Source organism: Loxodonta africana, chromosome X (assembly GCF_030014295.1).
Source record: "Loxodonta africana isolate mLoxAfr1 chromosome X, mLoxAfr1.hap2, whole genome shotgun sequence".
Taxonomy (NCBI): Eukaryota; Metazoa; Chordata; class Mammalia; order Proboscidea; family Elephantidae; genus Loxodonta; species Loxodonta africana.
In genome coordinates, this window is record NC_087369.1 from 132,304,762 (window position 1) to 132,331,261 (window position 26,500).

Genomic DNA, 26,500 nt, shown 5'->3' on the forward strand with positions numbered 1-26,500 from the left:
TAGATATAGTCACAATAAAGACAAGAAAAAGAGTAGCTGCTACAGCTTCTTGTGTATAACCAAAAACCTCATGGGATTTGGTTTCTTGGTTTGGAGGATAGGGTCATGGTTTCATGGGACATTCCAGTTAAGTGGCCTAATAACATGTTTAGTGCTTCTGTTCTACCTATAATTTGATGCATAGTGCCTGAGATCTTAAAAGCTTGCTAGTGGCCTTCCAAGGTACAACAATTGGTCTCTATCTGCCTGGAATAACAGAAGAAGAAGGAGAGTCAGGAATAGGAGGAGAACATGGAATGTGTGGCTAAATGCCTCCACGAACAATTGCCTCCTTTGCCATGAGACCAGAAGAACTGGATGGTGCCCAACTACCATTACTGAACATTTTGATCAAAGATTCCAGAGAAGAACCCTGGCCAAAATGGGGAAAACACAGAACAGAACTTCAAATTCTCATGGACTCTAGACATCCTGGAGCCATGAAGATTGGAATGTACCCCTGAAACTGCTGCCCTGAGATAATCTTTAAACCTTAAACAAAAAATATCCCCTGGAATCTTCTTAAAATCAAACAGTAGTTTAGCTTAACTAGTAGAGAATGTCCGTCTTGAGCACCGTACTCCTTTAAGAACTATCTATATGGATTAAACTGACAACAGCAACTTGAAGATTAGATAGGAACCTTAGGGGACAGTGAATTTATGTTAATGGGGGAGGAACAGCTCAGAAGCGGAAGGTGAGAATGGTTACACAACTCAAAGCATGCAATCAATGACTCTAAATGACACATGTAGAATTGGTGTATTTTTGTTGTGTGTAGTCTCAACAACAACAAAATAAATAAATAAAATTAATTATATATTAAAAAAGTCAACTTCATAAGATTATTGACAGAATCAAATGAAACTCATTTCTCTCCATCTAAGATCTCTTCCAGCTCTGACCATCTATGATTCATGTTGTCATTGGCCATGTTGATGGGTTTTAACTTTTTCCATCTCACACAAAGTCTTGTGAGCTGGACGAAGACAAAAGAATCCTAGAGGAAGCCATTCCAGGGTATGGTTATCAGAGCAGAAAACATATCTACATCTCCTCCAGGATCAGAGGCTCAAGGCAGTGACCACTCCAGATTTTCTGTACAGGAGAGGTGTCTGGGTGGGAACCTATTTGGAAAGTGGAGCTGGAGAATTTATACATTTCTTTATTTTAATTGCATATTTATTTGGGATGGCTTAAGGAGTGCAAATGGTGTTCAAGGCCAGTGCAATGTGCATGTGTCTTTTCTTCCTACCTTGTACCAGAATCTTTCTGGTAATGAATAATACATAGTGGAACTAGGGTCTGTTCGCTCATTGATGTCTGGCAAATCTAAAGAGGATAACTCAGTTCTAAATTTATTCGTCTGCTATCTTAACGTTGGAGTCCTGGGGTGGTGCAAATGGTTAAAGCTCTGGGTTGCTAATCGAAAGTTTGACGGTTCGAGTCCACTCAGAGGTGTTTCAGAAGAAAGGTCTTAAAATCTACTTCTAAAAATTTAGCCATTGAAAACTCTATGAAGCACAGTTCTACTCTCACCTACATGGGATCTTCATGAGTTAGAATCAACTCAACAGCAACTGGTATCTTTATGTTACTTCCATCAACTGGTGCCTGGGGATGTAAATTGCCTTTACCACCTTCTTGGCTATGTCTCTGAATTGAGAGGTAAGTTCTAAATACAAGCCTGAAGCTACTGCTTTGTGACCCCTTGGCTCAAAATGGGTATTTGGGACCTTGGGACCTCTTTCTTTTGTTTAAATGTAACTGGAGGTAAATACACTGGAGGTCAGAGAAGTAAATAAAAGTGACTTAGTCTTTGCTGATATTCCCAGGACTTCAAGCTAATGGAGCCAGAGGAAGGGGAATTCTGGCCTTGATGTCCTGTTAAAGTATAATGGAAGAGAAAACCCTCACCCAGCCGTTGAAATAACTTCCAAGAAGGGGATTGGAGCCCTCAGTGCAAAGGGGTTTAGTAAGGTATAAGAGACATAATACCTTGTGCTTCCGGAGGCTGCCAGGACTGGTGGGCGTAGAGATGGGAGACTGCTTAGACTTGGGGGTAGAGAGCTGGCTGCTGGAGGTTCCATTTGCTAGTCCAAGGCAAGAGAAAAGGAAGGGATAAAAATCAACAGCACACAAAGGAACAAATAATCCTTCCCCTCCAAAGACACTAAGAACATTCAAACAAAGTACACAGACAACCTTGGTGATTTGATGAGTAGAAGGTGAAAAACACATTCCTCAGAGGGATAAAGACTGCAATCCTCAGTTAATTAGATCCCGACGCAGTACAAGGGGGTAATCTTCCCACCCTTTCTCTGAGTGCTTTCCAGTTGCAGGGGTCTGTTTCTTTTCAAAGCTTTTTTTTTCATATTCATTCCTAGCCTTGGCCCTAACAACATCCCTGGAAAGTAGTCTGGGAAAGTCTTATTTTGCTTCAATTTTATAGGTGAGAAAAGTGAGGCACAAATTCATCATGTACTTTACCTTAAAGGAGAAGAAATGGGGGTTATTTGGACCAGGGTGACATGGCAGATGAGGGACAGCTCACTGTCAATCTCTCTCCCCTCTCTTTTTCTGCTTATCTTTTCCATACTCTCTCTTCCCCTGCCTCCCTCCTCTTGGGTGAAAAGAACAGAAGGAAAGAAAGAGAAAAGGGGCTCATCAGGAAAAAGAATTAAAGAGAAAGTCAAAGAAAAACAGTGAAACACAAAGTTTCAAACAGCACAACGGGCAGAGGCAAGAGTCAAAAAAGAGAGAAAGAGATTAGGAATGGAGAAGAGGGGAGACAAGGAAAGTACGGTAAGAGGTTAGAAGAAGAGAGGAATGAGGAAGTTCAGTAGAGACAGAGAAGGGTAGGCTATGGTGGCCAGAGTCAGCGTGCTCACCATTTGTCTCTAGTCAATACAATGCTGAGAATGAGATGACACATGAGACTGTTTATGGAGATGATTTAGTATTTAACTTCTTCATATCCCATTGTGCTTTCAAATTGTTTTATAATCCCTGGCTAATGAGCTTTTTAACATTCAATCATGAAAAAGAAATGTGGTGCATTGAAATGGAACAATTAAGCAGCTTTCAAAGTGGATTCATGTTCAGACATCTTATGCTAAAGTAATTTAAAAAATCTAAGGGCCTTTTTTTTTTTAAGGGCCTAGCATTATTAAAAAGAAATATTCTGAAATGTGTATTTAAAAAAGGCAAATATCCCAAGGGGGATGAGGTAGGAGGGAGAAGAGAAGAGAGGGGAGGAGAGGAGAAGGGAGAAGAAGAAATAAATAAAAAATTTTAAAAGTAAGGCAGAAAGATGGCTTGAGAGTGTTGCTGTTAGTCTTATAGGTGAATCATAAACTGCTGCATAATGAATATTTCCTGAGGATATACTTCCTTTGTACCACTTAGGGTACTAGTCCCCTAGGTTCTGGAACCTTCACTTCAACTGCAGAGAGGGAGGAGACACCAGTACTATAGTGGTTGCTGAGCTTATCCAGGTGAGCTGAAAAGTGGGTACTTAGGCATCCATTGTCTGGCTCTGCCTGTGTGTTCAGCTGGCCTTGAACCCAGTCATTACGGGGCTTCCTCACAGTCAGGGCTTCCTGGAAGTCATTCACTCATTTACCCAGTAGTTAAGTAGCACTTTCTATGAGCCAGGAAAGGTATTAGACCCCGGGTTTCAAGATGAGTAAATCACTGCATGAGGGGAGGCAGGCACCAATACAGTGGTTTAAGTGGTATGACAGTCTTGCATAAGGTGTTATACCCACCCACTGCCGTCGGGTCGATTCTGACTCATAGCGACCCTATAGGACAGGGTAGAACTGCCCCGCAGAGTTTACAAGGAGCGCCTGGTGGATTTGAACTGCAAACCTCTTGGTTAACAGCCGTAGCACTTAACCACTACACCACTAGGGTTTCCATAATATATTATATAAAAAAAAAATGTATTATAGGAGCCTAGAAAAGAGGCTTCGAAACCAGGGGGCTGGGGAGTAGAACAAAGGGAGGCAACACCTGAAAAAATCTTGAGAGATGAACCAGAAATAGATCTATATAGACAGAATGTAGACCAATGGTTGCCAGGGGCGGGGTTGGGGGAAAATGGAGAGTGCTAATGGAGAATCCTTTTATGGGGAACAAAATGTTCTAGAATTAAATAGTGGTAATTGTTGCACAACTCTGTGACTCTGCTAAAACCCATTCAGTGGTACAGTTTAAATGAATGAATTGTACGCTATGTGAATTGCTGGTTAGGCAGAGGTGATAAGAAGGGTATTCCAGGCATGAGAATTACACCAGCAGGGGCAAAGACAAGAAGGTGGGAAATAATACAGCATGTTTTCAGAAGTGCAAATAGCTCATTGTGGCCCAAGGATAGGGTTCCAGCTAAGTTCTGAGAGAAGAGGCTGGAGACTAAAGGTGAGGGCCAGACCCTGGAGGCTTTATGAGGGCCAGACCCTGGAGGCTTTACGTGACACACTAAGAAGTTTTGGTTTGATTTCTGCAGGAAAGTCACGGAAAGATTTTTAAGCTGGAAATGATATGATTAAATCTGTACTTTAAAATCGTTAGTCCAGCTGTTCAGGCAAGATTGGGGTTCAGGGTGGAAGCAAAGAAATTGATTAGAAGACCATCACATTATTCCAGATGAAAGCTGATGACGGCTTGATCCAAGGCAGTGAGAATGGAGAGAAGGGAATGGACTTGATGGAACCACCCTGTGTCCCAGCACTGTGCTCAGCACAAGGTGGTAGATAGGGGCCCAGAGCCCAGATAAGCTTACAGTGCTGTGTGCCTACACCACAGAAAAACACATGGCTATCGAGCCAATTCGGACTCATAGTGACCCTACAGGACAGAGTAGAACTGCTCCATAGGGTTTCCAAGGAGTGGCTGGTGAATTCAAACTGTGGACCTTTTGGTTAGCAGCCAAGCTCTTAACCACTGTGCCACCAGGGATTCACACCACATAAGCCACCCCCCAAAAACCATGGCATGTACCAAACAACACAGAGAATGTGAAAGCCAGACTTCGCCAAAGCAGTACGCTTTCTGATGAATAAATGAGGCACTTGGGAAAGGCAAGAGCCTGTGGAGCCACAATGGGGCAAAACAGTCCATTACTCTTTTCAGGAAATGGAAGAAGTTAATGGTTGAAAGAGTTAATGGACCACCTACAGCGCCTGAGGGCCTCTCCAGCAGGACCTGTCCTATGGCATTCACGATAAGGAGTAATCTTAGAGACCTGTCAGAGCAGACACAATGGAAGTCTTCCCAAAAAGCCCTGACCTCTGCCGTGAGGTCTAGTGGATGTAGGAATCCTCAGGTAAGTTCCTCTGGCATTTTGTTCCACTTGATTGCTGTGTTATATAGAGCATCCTTCTGTAACAACAGATCGTAGTTTCCCAGCATTTGTTAGCCACACTACAAAGTAGGATGGTACTATGCTCTCCTAATACAGAAACTGTTTTTGTTTTTAACCTATAAAGTTATCTAGCTGAGAACAGGCCCACTGGTCTTGCCAGAATATGTGAAATGTTAAAAACAAGTATGTTTGTATGTGAGTCAGTTTCCATCTATGGGTTATAGATCTGAATGTAAGCTCTTCTGTAACTTCCAGTTCTTTTTTCAATATCCCCTGAAAATCTTTCACCAAACACTATAGGGGTAATATAGAGATACTTATTCCATATGTGCCCCTCCTATAAATTCTCTGTATATATTTATATGTTTAGTTTATATATGTTCCCCTCACTCTGCCCCCGTGTTTAATAAAAAATTAACCTATCTGTAAATAAAGGACATTACTTTGCCATCAACATTCAACCAGCGTTTCTGGAAATCGGTTTTTAATCATTTAACTGCCACTCACTGCATTGTTACAAAAAAAATTCAGGCACTTTCCCAGACTTCCCCGATGGAATGAAACCCAAAGATGGGCATAGAAAAAATTAGAAAATGTAGACATGTACAGGCAAATGTAGATTCCTTACAAGCTGAAGGAGTCCCTACATTTACAGACCAGATAAAAATGTATGCACATGCTTATTTTTCTATGGGTTCTGTGGGAAAAAATCTGGGAGGGTGCCCTTTGATATGGATTTTGGAACCAATTCATATACACATCAAGCAAAAGCAGCAGCAGGAAATAATGTAAATAGGGTCTGATGAACTGCTCCTGGTCTTGGATTGGTAAATGCATGTGGAAAGCTGTCACATTTCATTTTGAGAGTGGCTGGAACTAGCACCATTATTGGATATCCCTCATTTTCCTTCATTCTTCTTTATTAAGTGCCCTTAGTGCTTGTCTTTGAGCTTCCATTTCTCAGCTACAATTTGGGAATGCCTTGGGGGTCTTTTCTCTCTTGGATTTTTCTCATTTCCCTCCTCAGAATCACAGGACTATCTCACTACTGTCACCTTTTATTTACACAGAGCCCAAACCTTTCATTCTTTTCTTCTCTTTGTTCAGTTGTTTCCCCCCCCTCCCCCGCCCCTTGCCACAGTTAGGGGCAGCAAAGTCAAGATTCAAATGCAGGTCTCTCTCATTCTAAAGCCTATGCGTTTTTTGTTACATAGCCCTTCCTTTTGAAAATAAATTGTTTCTGGGACTCCTTCCTATGACAACTTTCTGATGAGGGTGGGGAGGAGGGAGAAAAGTATGGCAGAGAAAAGAGAAAGGAAGAAGGTAGAGGCAGATATCAGCGCTTACACTCATTTTCTGTGCTTCTATCCTATTTGATCTGTTTTAGATTAGAACGTGGTTAGCAAGAGCTTGCTTTCATTCTCTGAACTGACTGGATACCATACACCATGTTATGAAACAACAGCGGACAGAACAGCTAGTATGGCATGTAACTATCCTCGCATGCCACAGAGGTCTCTGGGAAGTTGGTATCTCTGCCCTGTCTGTCACCCTCCTCAGCTGGTGCCCTTCAGCTATGCAGCACAAGCTTGGCCCCACACAGTCTTGGCTCACTGGCTTTTCTGAATGATTACGCCTGTTGTTGTCTCAGAGTTCATCTTTAGTTCCCTAGATCTGTCAGCCTTTCCTGCCAGAAGGGAACTAGTCCAAGCGGGATGGCTGGTAGAGCAACCAGGCTTATTTACCTAGACTTTCAGAGATTTAAATGGATGGGGAAACCCTGGTGGTGGAATGGTTAAGGGCTAGGGCTCACCAAAAGGTCGGCAGTTCGAATATACCAGGCACTCCTTGGAAACCCTATGGGGCAGTTCTACTCTGTCCTATAGGGTCACTATGAGTCAGAATCAACTTGACAGCAACAGGTATGGGGTAACGGGTAAATGTATGAAGAGAAAATGGGTTGCCAGAAGTAAGGAATAAGGTGGCGGGAGTGGGGGGCAGGAGGTCAGTTCTCAAAGAACAAGGAGAGAGTCCAGTTTCTAGAGTGGGTGGCCAAGGATAGAGCAAGGTCACCAGCAGAGGAGAGTTGATGCTGAGCTCCCAAACTCTGGATCCAAAGAGTTATGTTTTTCGCTTGTCTAGAGGTTGGACTAATTCCTGGAAACCGGGATGTAGCTGCTTGTAAGTGGAGTACAAGAGGCCCCACGTGTAGTGATTAAAGAGCTGTCTGGGCAGCGAGGTAGACAAGTCATTATACTTCTGGGTTCAAGTTTGCATGGTCAGAATAGTATATGAAGGAAAGGTCCAGCTTGGCATATGCTTTTTTTCAACCTTTGATAGAGAGCAGACTGATTAAATGTTCCTCCACTTAGCCCAACTCAAAAATCAAGCCTTTTGGTTTTGGCTTGATGTCTATTTTGAAATATTGCTCACTGAAAACAACCCTAGTCTACCAAGAAAGCCATCATAATAATCTTGGAGCCCTCTTAATGACTGGAGTTATATTTCTGCAATTCTTTTCAAAGCATTTGACCATATATAAGCTCACCTGATTATCCTGATAACCCCAAGATATGGTGGCTAGGAATTATTGGTCCCCTTTTAATCACAAGGATAGAGAGGCTCAGACTTGCTTAAAGGGTATAAACTCTGCTTCTCTTCAATAGATGGTGGCTTCAGGGATTTGCTCACAGAATTCATTTCAAAATTCCCTTAAGGTTAGCACATTGCATACCTCCCACTGTGACCTTTTATGATTGGTTCTCTGCTTTGTCTCCTCTAACACCCTAATGCCTTGCAGTGGGAGCTCTCAATAGACAATTCAGCCACTTTTTCATTTTTCCTCATATTGTGAGATGCTCTAAGCTTTCCTTCATTCCAGTCCAAAGATACCCCATTTTCTCCCTACGTATACAAGAAGTTTTTTGGAAGGCAAGCCAAGTGGAAACAAGGTGGTTTCAACTTACTTCAGATGAAGGCCAAGAGACAGAGCCTGTGGTTTTCACACATTTATTTCAAAGAGCCTCTGGGCTAGATGTCTGGATTGGTTTGGTTAATTGTTTCTGCTCAGTGGAAAAGCTTTTGTCCTCCCCAGACTCATCCATTAGGGAAGTGAGAACTGAGAGCCTGGAAACAGTCCTTCACTGATTTGATCATAGTGTTGGCTCTTAGGCCAAACTCAACCATAAGTTGTGAGACACTGTAGCTTGAGAAGATGGAATTTGAATTTTAAATCTATTCCCTCCAGAGTCTTGGATGGCATGCAGCTGTAAATCCTTTAAATAAGAAAAAGTAAGAGTCTTCCCTGTTGCAAAACAAATATACACACCCAATCCTGCAATATTTTGACACAAATAACTTTCCCTCAAGAAGAGGACATCTGTAAGAGGGCTGATGGAAGTGCCAGGATTGTTTTCCCAGACCTGACAATGCTGTCAACATTTATTTCCTGTTGAAGGTGGCTCTGCTCTGAACACCCTTCTGGTACAGCAAGCTTGCTGTCAATGTGCACTACTGTTTTTAAGGGGCAGGAACTAGGACAAACTGTGCTGTTCTTAATTTGTGGAAAGAACACAGGCTTTGGAATAAGACAGATAAGGTTTTAAATCCAGGCTCAGCCATGTACTAGATGTTTGATCTTGGGCCAGTAACTTAACCTCTGAGCCTCAGTTTCCCCATTTGTAGCAAGTCAATAATAATAATGCATACATCAATTGTTATTTTCAGGATTACAAGACAGACCATATATAAAATGCTTAGGCCAGTGCTGGCACATAGGAATGACTCAATAAATGATATCTTCTATTGGTATTACTATCGCCATTACTAGAAATGGAAGGAATTGAGAAACTATGTAAGGTAGGTCCCAACTTAAGATGTATTTGAGTTATGATTAACCGCACTTACGACTGTCTTGGGTTTTTTTTTTTTTTGGTACATCTTATGGTTAGTAATATATACTACATACAACGTTGCAGGATGTAATGATGTTATCATTCTCAGATGTTTACTCCCAGATGTTCAAAGATCGGATTTATAAAGATACTGATAATAAAAGGCAATAATAACGAAAACTAAAAAAAGGTATTTGACTTATATCAGAACCAATTTAAAATTGAGTCATCAGAACGGAAACCTGTCATAAGTCGGGGACTACCTGTAACATGTAGGTCCCAGGCTACATCCAGTTCCACAGGGGATGATCTACCACTCTATGCAGGCTGAGAACCAATTCTTTGGCCTGCCCTTCAGGCATTAAAGGACTGAAGTTTTCCTCAGTGAAACCCACTATTACTGGTTCTTGCATTTGATTTGTTAAACAAAGCCTGGAAACCCTGGTGGCGTAGTGGTTAAGTGCTATGGCTGCTAACCAAAGGGTCAGCAGTTCGAATCCGCCAGGCGCTCCTCGGAAACTCTATGGGGCAGTTCTACTCTGTCCTGTAGGTCGCAATAAGTCGGAATGGACTCTACGGCACTGGGTTTGGTTTTGGTTTTTGGAAACAAAGCCCAGAAAACCTGGTGGCGTAGTGGTTAAGAGCTCGGCTGCTAGCTGAAAGGTTGGCAGTTCAAGTGCCCCAGGTGCTCCTTAGAAACTGTATGGGGCAGTTCTACTCTGTCCTATAGGGTCGCTATGAGTCAGAATCGACTCGACGGCAACGGGTTTGGTTTCTTTTTTGGTTAAACAAAGCCCTTGGCCCTTTGCTCTTCTCTGCTTTCACCCTCTCAGCATTATCATGGGAGTCAATGAACGCAACGTGGAGCCACTGAAGATTTTGGAGCAGGGGAGTGACATAATGAAACTGGTGTTTTAGGAAGAGAAATATGGTGGCATCATACCAGATGGATAAGGGAACAGAAATTTGGGGCAAAAATACTACTACTTAGGAGTTTGTGGAGTAATCGAGGCATCAGATAATGAGGGAAAGAAAGGGACTGTTGTGCTAATAATGTGGGAGATGTTTCAAAGTTTCAACAACAACAGCATGTGGTGGCATGGAAGATTAAAGAGTGGAAATGGTCAAAGATAGCACCAAGGTATTGAACCTGGCAAAAAAAAACACCAGTTGCTGTCGAGTCGATTCTGACTCATAGCGACCCTATAGGACAGAGTAGAACTGCCCCATAAGGTTTCCAAGGCACGGCTGGTGGATTCGAACCGCCCAGCTTTTGGTTAGCAGATGTAGTCCTTAACCACTGAGCACCAGGGCTCCATGGAACCTGAAGAGGATGAAAATTTTATTGTCAGACAGTTGGAAGGAGGAAATGATTTTGATTTTTAGATGCGTTGTATTTGACACATATAAACAGAACTGCCTGGTAGGCAACCAGAAGGAAGGTTGGGGCTAGAGATGTAGATTTATGAGCCTCCTCCCTCTACTCTGACATCCTGTATTCATCACCACCTCTGTTCCTTTCTTCATGCTTTTCCTCCTGCCAGAATCGTCCATCTCCTTATTAATCCAAATACAACCGTCCTTCAAGTTACAGTTCTTCCAGAAAGCCATCCCTTACACCCAAGTCCCAAAGACCTCTCTCTGCCACGAACTCCAGTAGTTGCAATAGCAATTACTGCCTGTATCTTTCCTTCATTTGGCATTTAAGCAAATCATTACCATGAACTCTTATTTAGCAGCACAGTGCAATGGCTAAAATTGTGGACTCTGGAGTCAAGCAGACCACCTGGGTTCAAGTCTCAGCTCTACCATTACTAGTTTTGTGATCTTGGGCAGATCACTTAACTTTCCTGTGCCTCAGTTTCTTCATCTGCAAAATGGGGATAATAGTACCTTAAATTAGTAATACAAACAAAGTGATGAGAACATTTGCCTGGCACATAGTAAGAACTATATAAATATTTGTAAATAAATAAAACTAAAACATATTTTGGAGCCCTGGTGGCACATATATACTGATTCTCCAAATAAATTATAATTTCTTAGTGACAAGGACTTGGCCTTATCATTCTTTTTCTTCATAGCACCTAGCACTAGTAGGTACTCCACCAAAACTTTGGAGATACAGTAGTGTTTAGACACAAGTCTCAGGCTGGGGCAGGCTTATAGGACTCCTGTTGTGGGAAGATGGGTAAACACCATCATATACCAAGCCCTCTGGAGTGTTCAGTAGCCACCATTATATTGCTTGCACCAACCATTTCCTAAGCGGCTCTCCAATGGCAACGGGAATGTTGTCTTAGATATAGGCCAGTTCTTCTACTTATACTGGATATGAACTATGGTTTTAGAAAGAATCAGAATGGGGGGGAGGTAAGGGAAGTTTTTTTCTTCCCACAGCTCTGCCAAGGGCATCACTTCCCCCTTGGAGTGACAGCAGGGAAGCTGATGGAACCTCTAGGACAGAGCACTGGAAACAAAGGCACCTAATTATTCATGGGGCTGTGCTCAATGCAGAACAAAGAGAATGACACAGACACCAACCCCACCCCCAGCCTCCCCACATCCCTGCCGGGGAGGAGGTGGAGGGAAGAAAGCAGAGAAGTAAGACTCATGCAAAACAGATCTTTGGATTCAGGAGACTGGAGACCCCGGACCCTCCCTGAAGTTAGTGGAACACTGCAAAGAATGCCTGCCTGGAAGTCAACAGAGCTAGCTAGCTCTTGGGTACTAAATAAGTACGTGACATTGGGAAAACCACACAATATTGAACCTCTTTTTATCTAACTTCCCCAATCTAAAAAAAAAAAAGGACAATTATCCTTTTCCAACCTAATTTATGGTGCTATTATGAGGGACAACTGAAATGATTACTTGGAACTGTTGTGCAAAGTTCAGTGCATTTAATACACATAAGGGATTGTTATCTTCAACCTCTCTTAGCTGGAGAAGAAAAGTATTCTTGTGCTGTCTAATACAGTAAAAAAAAATACAGTAGCCACTAGTCATATGCGGTTTTTGAGTACTTGAAGTGTGGTTAGTCAGAACTGAGATGACTGTAAATATAAAATACAACCCGATTTCAAAGAATGTAAAATATCTCATTGATAATTTCTCATATTGATTATGTGTTGAAATAGTAATATTTTAGAGGAATTGAGTTAAACAAAATATGCTATTAAAATTAATTTTATGTATTTGTTTTTACTTTTTGAATGTGGCTACTAGAAAATTTAAAATTACATGCATGGCTTGCACTTGTTTGCATAATATTCCTATTGGACAGAGCTGGTCTAGAGAGTTCTGTTCAGGAAGGTCAGAATGGCCAGGTCCCTCCAACTTAAGCAACCCAAAGCAGCTTGTTAGGTTCAGAAGAGAAGGGCCCTGGGAAAGTATTCCCCTAGATACCCTCTGCTGTTTTGTATCCCTCAACACCCCCACCCCCCTTTCAAAGGCTGTATATTTTAGTGGAGAAGCCATTCTTTCTTGGGTGTTTGGGAAGAGGGAAGGTTTAACTTTCGGGAATAGGTGCACGTGGGTTGGGGGAAGGTGGATGGGGAACACTGATTCGCTACAACAATGGCTTACTGTTAAAGAGTAGCAAATTAATTATCACATTATAATTCTCTCACCCTGCCTGGGTGGGTAATTAGCTTCTTTAGGGACTCCTTAAAAAAAAAAAAAAGGAAAGAAAGACAAAAAGGGGAGGGGGGGAGGAAGAAAAGACTCCTTCCCAGCAACTAGTTACTTTGTTCTTTTAATTCAATTTCAATTCAATTGGGGGCAGTTACATAAAGAGAAAAATTAACACATTAATGGCTGAAATGGAAACAGAGCAAGACACTGGAAATGTCTTCCTTTAGTTCTGCTGAAGCCATGATTACTTTTGCCCATCAAAATGGGAAGTCCTGGGTTAATCAAAATGTGGCACTGCATGAACTTTCCTCAATCCCATAGGAGTCTTCTGGGCTCCGATTTTAGTCACCTACCACCGTCCCTTGACCTGCTTTAGAGAAGACACGGCTAATGTGACGTGGATTCTAAGAGTCCATCAGCTCTGCCAGTGAGAATGAATTCCCTGGAGAAATATAGGAGCCCTGAAGGTCCAGTGGTTAAGTGTTTGGCTGCTAACCAAAAGGTCGGCAGCTCGAATCCACCATCCGCTCCTTGGAAACCCTATGGGGCAGTTCTACTCTGTCCTATAGGGTCGCTATGAGTCGGAATCGACTCAATGGCAACTGTTTTTTTTTTTATGGCAATATTATATGGACAATCAAATCCTTCCTTAACTTGAGTTTAGGGCTTAGCAACAAACATTCCATTTGGGACAAGCCTGATATCGGCAGGAGTGGAGATTGAATTTGAGAGGATTAAAGTAGAGGAGTTTTGATTTATTTATGGGGCAGAAGAGGAAAGAGACAACTTAAGGACTAAGGAATCAAATTATGATGCAAATAACAGACCAAGTAGCATCAATTTTAGCATCAATTTACTAAACCTCAAGTCAAACTGAACCCAGATATTAACTAAACTATGAATTGGATCAAATATATGTGTATATATATATATATATATATATATATATATATATATATATATATATATAAAAGTCTAGCAAACTTGTTCAAACCAGAATCAAACCTATATATTTTCTAATAAACTAGAACATCAAAACATTCCTTTAACTGAACCCAAACTGAACCAATGTTTCATTTGGTTTGAGTCCCTGCTAAAGAGGAAAGTTTTGGCTTTCTCTTGCCTTCAAAGGAAGGTAGTAAAAATTCCCTGGAAATGGTCTATCTTCTACAACCTTCAGCTACTTGAATTGATTTCAACTCATAGTGCCCCTATAGGACTGTCCTATAGGGTTTCCAATGAGCAGCTGGTGGATTCAAACTGCTGAACTTTTGGTTGGCAACTGAACGCTTAACTACTACACTACCAAGGCTCCTTCAGCTACTCAGGTTGAATGAAGTTATGTGAACTAATCTACAAGTTCCTGATCTAAGACAAACTAACACAGGATGAAAACTGGGTGGTACTCCCATGTCCTAAAAAGGACAAGGAATATCAGCAACACCCAATGTCATTATTCTTTGTTTAAATGTATATTATCCTGCATATGTCCCTTGCTAACAGCTCAGGAAAATGTTGACATTTTGGGAAACAATTCTTTCCTCCTAAATCTGAAGTGTCTATACAGGAAAAATTTGTGCTAATGGAAAACTCTGCATTGTCTATAGCTCATTCTTCTGGTTATCGGCCTCTGATTCTGTAGGAGCTATTTTATGACTCTGTGAATTATAAATACAAGTAGTCCCAGGGTTAGGAACAAGATCCGTTCTTGAGTAGGTCTTTAAGGTTTTGTATGGAAGTCGGGACAGTGCATATGGTTCTTACTTAGCCTTACTTTAGTGCAAAAAAAGGCTCAAAGTCTATTCAATGGTTTAAAAGCTGCACATGCAGCAAGTGAAGGTGATGGTGATGAATTTATTGGGAGTAGGGGTTGGTTCAATCATCTCAAAGTGAGGGCAAATTTACAAAACATTAAAGGACAAGTACTAGTGAGTTATTGAGAGGCCCGTAAGTCCGATGTTCGTGACCCCTAACCTGGGGATTAGCTGTAACTGATAACAATGGAAAATTATTCTTATCTATAGACATGTAAATTATATCTTGCCCAAAGAGGAAACCAAGGCTTAGAGAAGGTAAGAAACTTGCCCTAAGTCACAAAACTAGGAAGTGATATAGCTGACCTTAGAGAGATGTCTCCATCGCCTCTTTCATATCTCCCTCACATTCCAGCTTGGAACGGTCCTGAGTGAGGGGTGTAGGTAGGAGTTGAAAAGGGTGATGTCAAACTCAAACCTTACCTGAGGTTTCATTTTGCCTGAAACCAGCTTTGCTCCTAGGGAATGTTGACTGAATGGATGACTTTGACTGAGCTTCAAACTGCCATGGAATAGGCAAGTTAATATTATATGGATTCCCCTGCAACCTTTTATAACTGAAATCATGTGGAGGCTCTAGACACATCATCTGAGATGAGCCCAAACATTCTGGAAATTGTCATGAAGGCAGTCTAGGCTGGGGTTTGACTTCATTTGTGTTCATGAACTATCCAAAATAAAGATTCCAATTCTGTCTACCGAGAATACCATTTTTGATTGTCTGCTGCTAGGGAAGAGGAGCTGCTTGTAATCCTGGTACCGATCAAATAAAGTTCTCTTTTCTCTCTTAAATTGGTTGCTCTGTTTATATTGTTTATATTGTGAAAGAGAGGGAGTTGCGAAGGAGCAAGAGCAAGAGCAGATATTGCCTGCCTAAGTCTGGGTTGAGATCTATTATAAATCCTTTCAGTTTGAAAAATATTCATTAAGTCCTATATTCTGCTGTCTCTAATATCTTAGAATCAATGAGGTGCGTATTTTGTAAAAGAAGGAGAATTCTGTAGGTATCATGCTGGAGATCAATAATGTGAGTAGCCCAAATGGTTAAGTGTTCAACTACTAGCTGAAAGGTTGGTGGTTCAAACCCACCCAGAGGCACCTCGGAACACAGTCCTGGTGATCTGCTTCCAAAAGGTCACAGCCTTAAAAACGCTATGGAGCAGCTCTACTCTGTACATATGGGGTTGCCATGAGTTGGAATCAACTCCATGGCAACTAACAACAATGGCGAAACTATGTTTAATTACAGGTAAACCCCACTTGGATACAGTCTGAAAAGAGAATCTATTGGCTTTAAGCTGTCACCTAAGCATTTCTAACTAATGGGTTATGTGGTGGTTTAAAAATAGGTCCACATCTTCAGACGACGGGGATTGGACTGGATTATAAGATAGAAAATGATACTGGTGAGGAGCGAGCTTCTTGGCTCAACTAGACACATGAGACTATGTGGGCAGCTCCTCTATGGAGGGGAGATGAGAAGGCAGAGGGGAGAGGAGCTGGCTGAGTGGACACAGGGAATACAGGGTGGAGGGAAGGAGTGTGCTGTCTCATCAGGGGGAGAGCAACTAAGTGTATACGGGAAGGTGTATATAAGTTTTTGTATGAGAGACTGACCTGATTTGTAAACTTTCACTTAAAGCACAAGAAAAATAAAAATAAATAGGTCCACAAAGTCTTTGATACTCTTCCCTTCAAGAGTTAGAGCTTAATTACTCACCCCTTTGACTATGAGCTAGAATTAGTGACTGCTTCTAGTGAATAGAATAAAGCAGAAGTTTTTAACAGTGTGCAGCTTCAGAGACTAGGTCCTAAAAGGCACTGCACCTTATTCCGTGGTCACCTTCTTGAATCACTTGCTCTGGGGATAGAGCTTGCCAATGGCCATGTGAGTGAGCCATCAGATCACTGCAGTGGAGTCTTCATATCAATGCAGCCCCTGCCCATATCTTGACTGCAACCATATGAACGACCCTGAGCCAGAACCACCCAATTAAGCTGTTCCAGAATTCCTGGACCACAGAAACTGTGAGATAATATATGTTTGTTGTTTTAAACCACTAAGTTTTGGGATAAATCATTTCACAGTAAAAGAAAATTAATATAGGTGAGAAGTCTCAGAAATGGCCAGTGATATTTCTGAAAAATAATTAGCTAAGAAACTGTTGCTGGACATTATGAATTTGTTTGGCAAGGCCCTGTTGAGGAACTGGCCAAACAATTTCATTCTCAATCCAAGTGTTAAAACCTAGGTATTTGTCATTTCAGCAATAGGAATTTGCTTAGATTCATTTGCTACTCTGCGTACTTGACCAAATGTCAGCAAAGCACATATATTTTTATTCCTTCAACAAACATTACCTAAATGCTCACTGGGTCTCTAGCACCATGCTAAGTGAAGTAGGTGCCTTTATGCATCTATTCATCCATAAACATTAATTGAACATCTACTAGGTCCCAGGTACTTTGCTCAGCACTGAGGATACAAAGATTCCGAGCCCTTGAAGGGCTCATAATTTAGATGGGTCGGTAGACAGGTAAACATATACTTTACAACACAGTGTGATGAATGTTATCCCAGAAATGCGAATAGCATGCTATGGTATTGCAGAGAATGGAACGAGTATCTCTATGTGGGATCTTAAAGGATGAACTGGAGTTTTCAAGCAAAAAAGAGTGGTGGGATAGGGGGCTTGCATTCCAGGCTGGGGTAGGGAGGGCAGAGCGTGCAAAGACATGGAAGTATGAAAAGTCTGGGCCGTCTTTTCACACTTTAATTCCCTCTGCCTGAGAATAAAGAGATGGTTGGTGACATGCGTTCTCCTGGCAGTGTAAGGCAGGCCAGACAGGCTCTTTTTCTAGGAAACAGGAATTTCAAAGCCAACAGAAAGCTTAGGCTATTCAAGCTGCCTGGAACTGAAGGAAAGATAAAAGGCCCTTCTGCTCTCTCTCCAAGGCTCTCAGGTTAGATGAATTTCATGATGAAGCCTGAGCCTTGGGAAGACAAATGTGCAAGTCTTCGGGACCACATCATTTCCTTAGTGTAAAGAACTCAAGTTGTCTGTGTATGCGTCTACTAAGCATTTGAACTTGGACTTCTGTGGCTTTTATTTGTAACAACATTTGCTATACACACATGAAAAACATTGCCTTTTAGGTCAGTGTCGCTCAAACTGCAGATTCAAGTCAAGATTAGGAGCTTGTGTCAGAATGTAAATCAACATACTGCCTCCTACACCAAGAAAATTTTGCTATGAAAAGGAAAAGTCAGCTGAACTAGTTTGCTCAGTGGCATAGTTGATTCACATTTAGAACAAGCTCCTAATCTCATCACAGACTGAAAACAAATAGTTTATGGGTTGGCAGTGGCCCACAGGCCACACTTTGAGTAATATGATTTGAGATAACTCACTACTCACTAAATAAAATCCTATATGACAAATCTCTTTGATTCCTTTCAGAACCTGCTCTATGTTTTCTTTTCTCATTGTGTAAATGATGTGATTTCTCCTGTTCTCCTTTTTGTTTTGCCTTCAAGGAAATCCAGAGTCAAATTTGAAGCTCAAGTGCATCAACTATGTTGACACTTTTGGATGGCACTTTTGACGTTCTTCTTTTTGACTCTGTTTTTTTAATTTCCAATTTATATCTGACTTGATTATTCATTGAATATATTTTTTGCTGGACAATGTTGAAGATGATGACAATGATGACAACAAGCATTACAGAAACCATGGCAAATAGACCAAATTTCTGGTCTGCATCCATTTTAACAGAATAAGGACTGTGGCTGTGTCTCCATGACTCCACACAAAATTTGCCTGTTCTGTTCTCTGAATTGAGGGAATTGGTATCATGGAGACACAGTGGTGTTCATGAGGAACTCATTCCTCTGCATGCAGAGGGTGTCTGTTTCCATAAATGAAGTCAGCGTGCACAGTTAGGAGAAGGGCACTCACCGTCTTGGTCGTTACCTGAGTCAGCTGGAGACTTGCTCCGGCGCATAGGGCCAGGGCTCTTAGCTGAACTCTTCTGAGGCGTTGGGGATGCCTTTGGGCCAGCTGTGGCTGATGGATTTCCCTTCATGACTCGGCACTCTGAGGGGAAAGCACATACACAGCTTAGCAGAGCCAGGGGAGAACTGAGGCCTCTGGAAATTGGAATAACCACCATAGGCCAAAGCACCTATGTGGCCTAGGTGGTCCTCATTGAAGGAATGATGGCTCTGGCGAGAGGTGCTCAAGAAAGATTTTCAAAAGTTACCTGGTCTAAGCCAGGTGTTTAAATCCATAAAAAAGATTATGGAAATAAAGGGAAGAGTTCAAAAGCAAGTCAAGTCAGGAATTCAATAGTCAACTCAATCATTTGTGTATATAATCTAATCATGTATCAGGATAGCACCTGTTGACATGTTTAAATAATTTCCTTGGAGAAGAGATTGACAGCTCAGATGTTGCAGCTACGCAGATGAAACATCTATGAGTAATTTAAAAGAAGGGCAGGGAGTTACCATTTATTGTCTTATTGCCATGCATTATAATTGGCACTTTATGGATATCATGCCATTTTATGTAATATGAGCATTACCAGAACCACCACCTTGCAGTTATACAGTTCTTTTCAGTTTTCAGTGAACATTATCATAATCCCACATGCTAGTTTAATGAATAAATAGGCCAGCATTGAATCTGATAGTCAGAATTTATAGAAAGCTTGGCGGTGTGTAGGTGAATCTTCCAAATGTTCCTGCTACCTGTGCGAGCCCCAGTCTGACACACTTGGAGCACTCTTTCTATACAGGCCACTCAGCATTCTGTTATGATAAATCTGGGCACTGATACCAGTTACTGTTGAGTTGATTCTGACTCATGGCAACCTCATGTGTTACAGAGTAGAACTGTGCTCCATAGGATTGTCAATGGCTGATGTTTTGGAAGTAGATCGCCAGGACTTTCTTCCAAGGCACCTCTGGGTGGACTTGAACCTCCAACCTTTCAGTTAGCAGCCTAGTGTGTTAACGGTTTGCACCACCCAGGGACCTAAGCACTGATAATGATAATTTATTAGGAGAAGTATTATACCCATTTTGCCGATGAGGCTACAGAGAGCTTAAACCTCTTGCTTAGGGCTACACAGCAAGAAAGTAGCAGAACAAGGGCTAGAATCCAGGTCTCCTGAGTCTTAATCTTGTGGTTTTGCTATTACAGTTTTCTCAGCTTTGTGCTATGATGCTCAAAGTGGAACAAAAAAAGCTAGGTAGAGGGTAGTCTTCTCTTTGGACACTTCCTTATTGCCTCCTACTTAAAGGTACATTGCAATGTCAATTACCCAGAAAGATTAGAAGATTTGTTCTGGTAAATTGAATTTTATGGAAAACTGAGTTAATCAGAAAGTTCTTTTTCATTTGTCTCACCCCTTGTTTTGGTTGACTAAGGATCATGCAGCACTTTAGTGACCACTGTTCAGATCTAGAGATGTAGATGTTGTAGGAAATTGGACATTGCCTAGGACTTATTTAGCTATTTTATGGTCATTTTCCCTTCTTAAAGGTGACACAGCAAAAATGTCACCTCTTTCAGGGTGTTGGTCATTTGAGTTGTTTGTAAAGTCTTTTTTAGTAGAATTCCCTTTGTTTTTCTCATACTGTACTCTTCCTAAGCAGGAAACATGTATTGAATGTGTCTTTCCGTGAGGATCACATCCAGACCCTGTTGCTGTGTGAGGGAATTCACCGTTAACTTATACATCCAGAGTTTGGGCTCAAGCAAAGGGAGATGGGCAGATATACTCTCCTTCCTGAGATTAACAGTCCTCTGGAATCCTGAATCACAGAGCAGGCTGAAATGAAACAGCAAACCCAAAGGTGGGAAAAAGGAAAATGTTGATACTAAGAATACAAGTGGAAAATCTTCTAAAATGGAACTATCAACATGTGCCTAATAGCTGGAGCGCATTGAGTAGAAAAAAGTATAAGTACAATATCTATACGGTTTTGTTTCCATATGTTCCTTCCCATGGTCTTATTGGGCCTGTCAATCCATGTGACATGTTATGTGGCTCAAGAAATATGGCCACTATTGGGGCAGATGGTGAGTTTTATTGAGTTTGGAGGCTGGGCATCTGGGACATCCAGTCAACCTTTCGCTTAGTGACCCATGTAACCAAATGTACAAGAGAAAGTCTAATGAAATTTGCCCTTAAGGGACTGTGCATGGATGTTCTCCAGGCCATATGAATCCACAGGAATCCTAAGGGATGGGCTAGGGGGGACAATGGAGCAATAAAATCCAGTGGTGGTCCTTACCATTTTCATCCAGAGAAAAGTCATCCTGAGCATAGCGAAATTTTTCAGGACCACAGGCAATAAACACATCGTCATCACCAAAGAAATCATGGAGACAGGTAACCTGTGGAGAAAGCAGAAACATTGGATTGGTATTCGATGGTCTTGTGATAATGAAGCTAATACCATGTTCACAGGAGAGCAAAACTTCAGTTGTGGGCCATCATCGCCAGCACCCAGGGATCTCCTTTTTCTCAAAATACCTACCACACTCAGTCTGCACCATGGCCCCTAGTGAAGGGTTATATACTGTCATTGTCTTTCAGTGTTGCATATGTAGTAGTCTTGTTTCCATTGCATTAAGATTGAGACCATCTCCAAATGGAACGTCCCCTCTGAAAAAAAGTCAGCAGAGGGATAGCCCCATAAATATCACCCTTTTTTAGAGCCTCAAAGACAGGGTGCTCCTGGCCTAACTCTGGGACCAGAGGTCTAGGCTGAGGCTGATGAGAAAGACCTTCTACAGCCTATGGTTAATAGACGCTATGGATTACCCCAAGAGAAGGTCTTCTCTTTTTCTGCATGAGTTCTGAAAGAAGGATATCAGTTCTCAACTGCTCCTTTTGGACACACAAAAATTATATTTGTGCTAAAAAAGGGCTAAGAATCTGGTAGTGGCCCAGAAAACTGTTCCTCCCTGAGGACCTAGGAAGGGGAAACTGTGCTGACCACCTCAAATGTCATCAAGAGCAATGGGCCTAATAGGGTTGAGGCTCTACTGTTAAAGCCATGTTCCCAGAATATTTCCTGCTCTCTAATGCCCTACACATTGCTGCTTCTTCACAATAGAAAGACAATCTCCCCAATCCCTTTTCTGGACAAAGAAACCAGGGTCCTTGGGAAAGTATGCTGCTCCCTGCAGTCTCCCTACTTCTCGGCTTTCATAATTACATCTGATAATTAGTCCAGCACATCAGGGAAACCCCAGGAGAAACCAGAATCAAAACATGCTTATCCCAATCCTTAGCTTGAAAGTGTTCAAAGTCTCTAATTGTTCTAAGCTTCCCATTGAAGCTGCCAGCAATGGCTTTCCAAAGGCAGAGTGCTCACAAACTAACAACAGCTGGCTGGGTGCAGAGAGCAATATGTTACATATGAAAAATGTTTATATTAATAACATCATCCCCCCCCACCCAGGGTCTATTCAATCCCAGTTCCCCCAGCCAAGATGATTGCAAGCCTTACACAAAGGAAGAAATGCTTAAAGAGTATCCCCATTGTCTCAGCCTTCCAATCATCCAAGAGATGCTAAAAGAAGGGAGGGAGACTTGGAGGACATCCAGGGTCGTTCCCACTAAGCTTCTTCCCAACCCTGGGTCTTGAGCTCATCAAATAGGCCAACGCTATTCTTCAGCACACTTGTCCCTCACTCATTTATTCTCAAACATGTAATGACAATCATAGCTACCACTAATGAATGCTTTCTCTGGGACAGGCACCCTGCTAAGTACTTCCATTCATCATCTCATTTCACCCTCAAAATAACCCTAGCAGTAGACATTACTGTCATCCCTATTTTACAGGTAAGAAAACTGAGGCCCAGAGAACCTAAGTAAATTATGCAGGTGGAAAGTGGTGAAGCCAAACAAACTTAGATCCATCTGACTCCAAACCCTGTGCTTTTAACCATGAATGTATGGAGCTCACAGTCTGATAGGGTGAAAGACATCGAAACAGAGCATTTCAATTTGAGTGAGTGCTCGGATCCATGTGAGCTGCTGATTACCACATCCAAGCATCCCAGACACTGGCTGGCACTGTTAGTTCCATAAGCATCCTGAATATTGTGCTGGTAGCAGACCCAGTGGCAGAAGTTACATGGCTTTGAGCCCTACTGTAGGCTCCCAACTACACCTTGGGCCTTGCTTGGCTCAATAAAATCTGGAGCCACTAACTTTGATACATCGCTAGACGTCCAAATTGAGCGACTCTTGCCACTTCCTTGACCCTGAAGATCTCAGCTACACCCTCTTGTTCAAGACTGAAACCTGACCCTGGCTGGCTGGCTGCCTTTCGTTTGGGTCATGAGTGAAGGAAGTCTCACCATTGGGCAACCCTCTGCTAGTGGTCTCTAGGATATGGCATACTTCCAAAACAGCCTTGTTTCAAGACTTACCTATATTTTCGTGTGTATTCACCTAGTCCTTCCCACTAGAGCACAGGTTTCCTGACTGTAAAGGCCAAGTATACCCCTCCCTCTATATCTCTTCCAAGGAGCCCTGGTGGTACAGTGGTTAAAGCGCTCGACTGCTAACCAAAGTGTTGGTAGTTCAAACCACTAGCAGCTCCCTGGGAGAAAAATGTGGCAGTCTGCTTCCATAAAGATTTACAGCCTTAGAAACCCTATAGGGGCAATTTTACTCTGTTCTGTAGGGTCACTATGAGTCAGAATCGACTCAACGGCAGTAGGTTTGGGTTTTTTGGGATATCTCCTCATGGTTCCTGGTAGAGGGCTAATCACATAGTGAGGATTTAGCCAGGCTGTTTCTGCCTCAACTGCATGCAAAGGTGATAAGGAGAAACATCAGAGGCTTTGCAAGGATGTACAAAGGCAGAAAAATAGGAATGAGAGAGAAAAAATCACGGCCAACAATAGAGATTAGCATTTAGAGGTTTGTAAGGTAACACAAATACACAAATTGAGGAATAAGAAAGGAGAATTGACTGTGAATTGAGAAATTATTTTTTACCCAACTATACTTTTTTTATGCTTATTAATTTTAAAACTCAGATGAAAAGGATGTTTTTCACGGAAAACCTAAATAATCAAATTCACTGAAAAAGAAATAAAACCCACTGCCATTGAGCCGATTCTGACTCATAGCGAGCCTATAGGACAGAGTAGAACTGCCCCATAGAGTTTCCAAGGAGCTTCTGGTGGATTCGAACTGCTGACCCTTTGTTTAGCAGCCATAGCTCTTAACCACTATGCCACCAGGGTTTCCAAAAACCTAAATCAACTAATAGCCATAAAAAAATTTGTGAAGACTTCAAACAGCAACCTTCCCCACAAACGGCATCAGAGCATTCATTTTGGAGGTATTTGTGGAAATTTCTTCCCAAGAAGAAAAACCAAAAGCTTAAAAGCAGCCATCGAAGTCATATGCCATGATACTCTATTGTAGAACGATAAAGCCTTCACAGATTGCTCTGAGGGCTGCTGTTGCAATGACCCACCCTCCTTCAACCTCAGGCCTCTCCACCCCTACCGAGGCTTTAGGAAAAGCCTTCGAATAATCAACCACTCCTTTGGGGGAACTTCTAAGGAAGGTAAAGCTACGTATGCTTCTGACAAACTCGCAATGGTGTGGCTGGATTCAAACACATTCATTATGCAATCTAGTTGTTCAGCATCAGGCTTCTTGCGTGATCTTGCCCCATATTTTACTGGCTCCCAAATGTGGATACATTCACATTGTGCATGTAGATACCCAGCTTTCTCAAATGCCTTGGATATTGAGACATAGCAGGCCCCTTCTGTGTTACAGGGTTGGAAAAAATAGAATGATCTCCATCTTACATATGCGGAATCCAAGACACAAAGAGTCTAAGTGACCCAAGGATATACTACTGGCTTATGGAAAGTTGGGACTAACACTGAGGTGTCCTGCTTCAATTCAGGGCACTTTAATTCAATTGCCTGAGAAAACATGTCTTCCTAAACCCCTAACTTCAAAAGGTTGTATATAGCCTAGAGAGGAGAGTCCCCATTTGTTCTGATCAGTGCCCCATACGTGATTAGCTGCACTTAATCATTTTACTGGATTGAAAAAAGAAAGCTTATTTACAGATCGTATCTTTAATCTATGGACAAGAAAACTTCTATTCACTACTGTAACTGGCAACTAAGGTGGGAAGGGGAAGGAAAAAGAAAAGGAGTAGGAGAAGAAGGAAGAAAAAGAAGAGGAAGAAGGAAAAGAAAAGGGACAAGGAAGTGAAGAAGGAGGAGAAGAATAGAGTGTAAGAAATAATTCTCAGGTGAAACTCACACCTACTTACACCTGCTTTTTAAATTTCCATGGAGGTAATGCAACACAAAGAAATCCTGGTGGGGTAGTGGTTAAGAGGTAATGACTGCTAACCAAAAGGTTAGCAGTTCGAATCCACCAGGTGGTCCTTGGAAACCCTATGTGGCAGTTCTACTCTGTCCTAAATGCAACACAAAGTCCATGGTTTTGTAAATTAGTTTTTTTTTTGAGATAAAATGTCCATCATTAGATAGCAACAGAAGTGGTAACAACAATTGTCATTATGATACCACTTACAGCATCATCAGAGATCAAGGGTCTTACTGACATCAGCTTCAGCACAAGTCACACTTGGGTATTTAAGTCAGAGAAGAGAACACAAAAGCATGACACCTTGTCTTTGTAATTAATGAACTGCCAACATACAATCAATAAAGTCAACTCCCATTAACATTAACCCAATGTTCTTCCTTTTTTTTAACAGCAGGTGTTGGGGGAAGGGTGGCCAGCTTGGACGTGCAGTAATGTGAACAGTAGATTATATGGCTGGTCCAGTGGCTTAAATGTCAAAGAACCAATGGGGAAATGAAGACAACATACCATGGTGTGGGAAAAGTTTGAGTCTATTGGCTGCAAATGGAAAATTCACTCTATGACTTGATTTTTTTTTTAATTTTTATTGTGCCTTAAGTGAAAGTATACAAATCAAGTCAGTCTCTCATACAAAAATTTATACACACTTTTCTATATACTCCTAATTGCTCTCTCCCTAATGAGACAGCATACTCCTTCCCTCCATTCTCTCTTTTCATGTCCATTTGGCCAGCTTCTGACCCCCTCCACCCTCCCATCTCCCCTTTCAGACAGGAGATACCAACATGGTCTCGTGTGTCTACTTGATCCAAGAAACTCACTCTTCACCAGTATCGTTTTCTATCCCATTGTCCAGTCCAATCCCTGTCTGAAGAGTTGGCTTTGGGAATGATTCCTGTCTTGGACAAACAGAAAGCCTGGGGACATGACTTGATTTTTAACTTGATTAGATTCCCTATCTACATATTACAGATGCTGGCAACTAGTTCTTGGATGTGCCTGTTGCTGGTAGAGTATACATTTCACCAACCAATTGTTCAGAAAGAAAAATTATCTTGGGAAGCAAGGTTGTGCTTGTCTATCTATGAGATTCCCCTTTAAAATCCAAAATATTTTCATTGAAAGTTCAATTCCACTAATGTTCATTCATTAATTACTTACTTTGGAAAAGGAACTATGTGGGAGATACAAAAATATATTTAAAAAAAAGGCCCCTGCCTTCAAAGAGTTGACAATGTAATAAGCAAGTAAGAACTACACAAATAATTGGAATACCAGCCAGATTGTTTTTAATATCATTGTAGAGGCACAAAGAGCAAGGGGAACAACAGCAGGACAAACAAAAC

At 41.7% G+C, this 26,500-nt stretch overlaps 1 protein-coding gene across 2 annotated transcripts in view; it reads right to left on the minus strand.

Moving 5' to 3' along the window:
- Positions 1-1,826: 1,826 nt before the first annotated feature.
- DCX (doublecortin) overlaps positions 1,827-26,500 on the minus strand; it is a 128,048-nt gene continuing 103,374 nt past the window's right edge. The window contains exons 3-5 of one of the 2 annotated variants that reach the window (XM_023553904.2): positions 21,055-21,157; positions 18,725-18,847; positions 1,827-2,132 (exon numbers count right to left, since the gene is read on the minus strand). In XM_023553904.2, the coding sequence (XP_023409672.1) occupies positions 1,927-2,132; positions 18,725-18,847; positions 21,055-21,157 (432 nt within the window). In that variant the 3' untranslated portion in view covers positions 1,827-1,926. Of the gene's footprint in view, positions 2,133-18,709; positions 18,848-21,054; positions 21,158-26,500 lie in introns of both variants that reach the window. The other variant, XM_010594682.3, reaches the window with a different exon arrangement.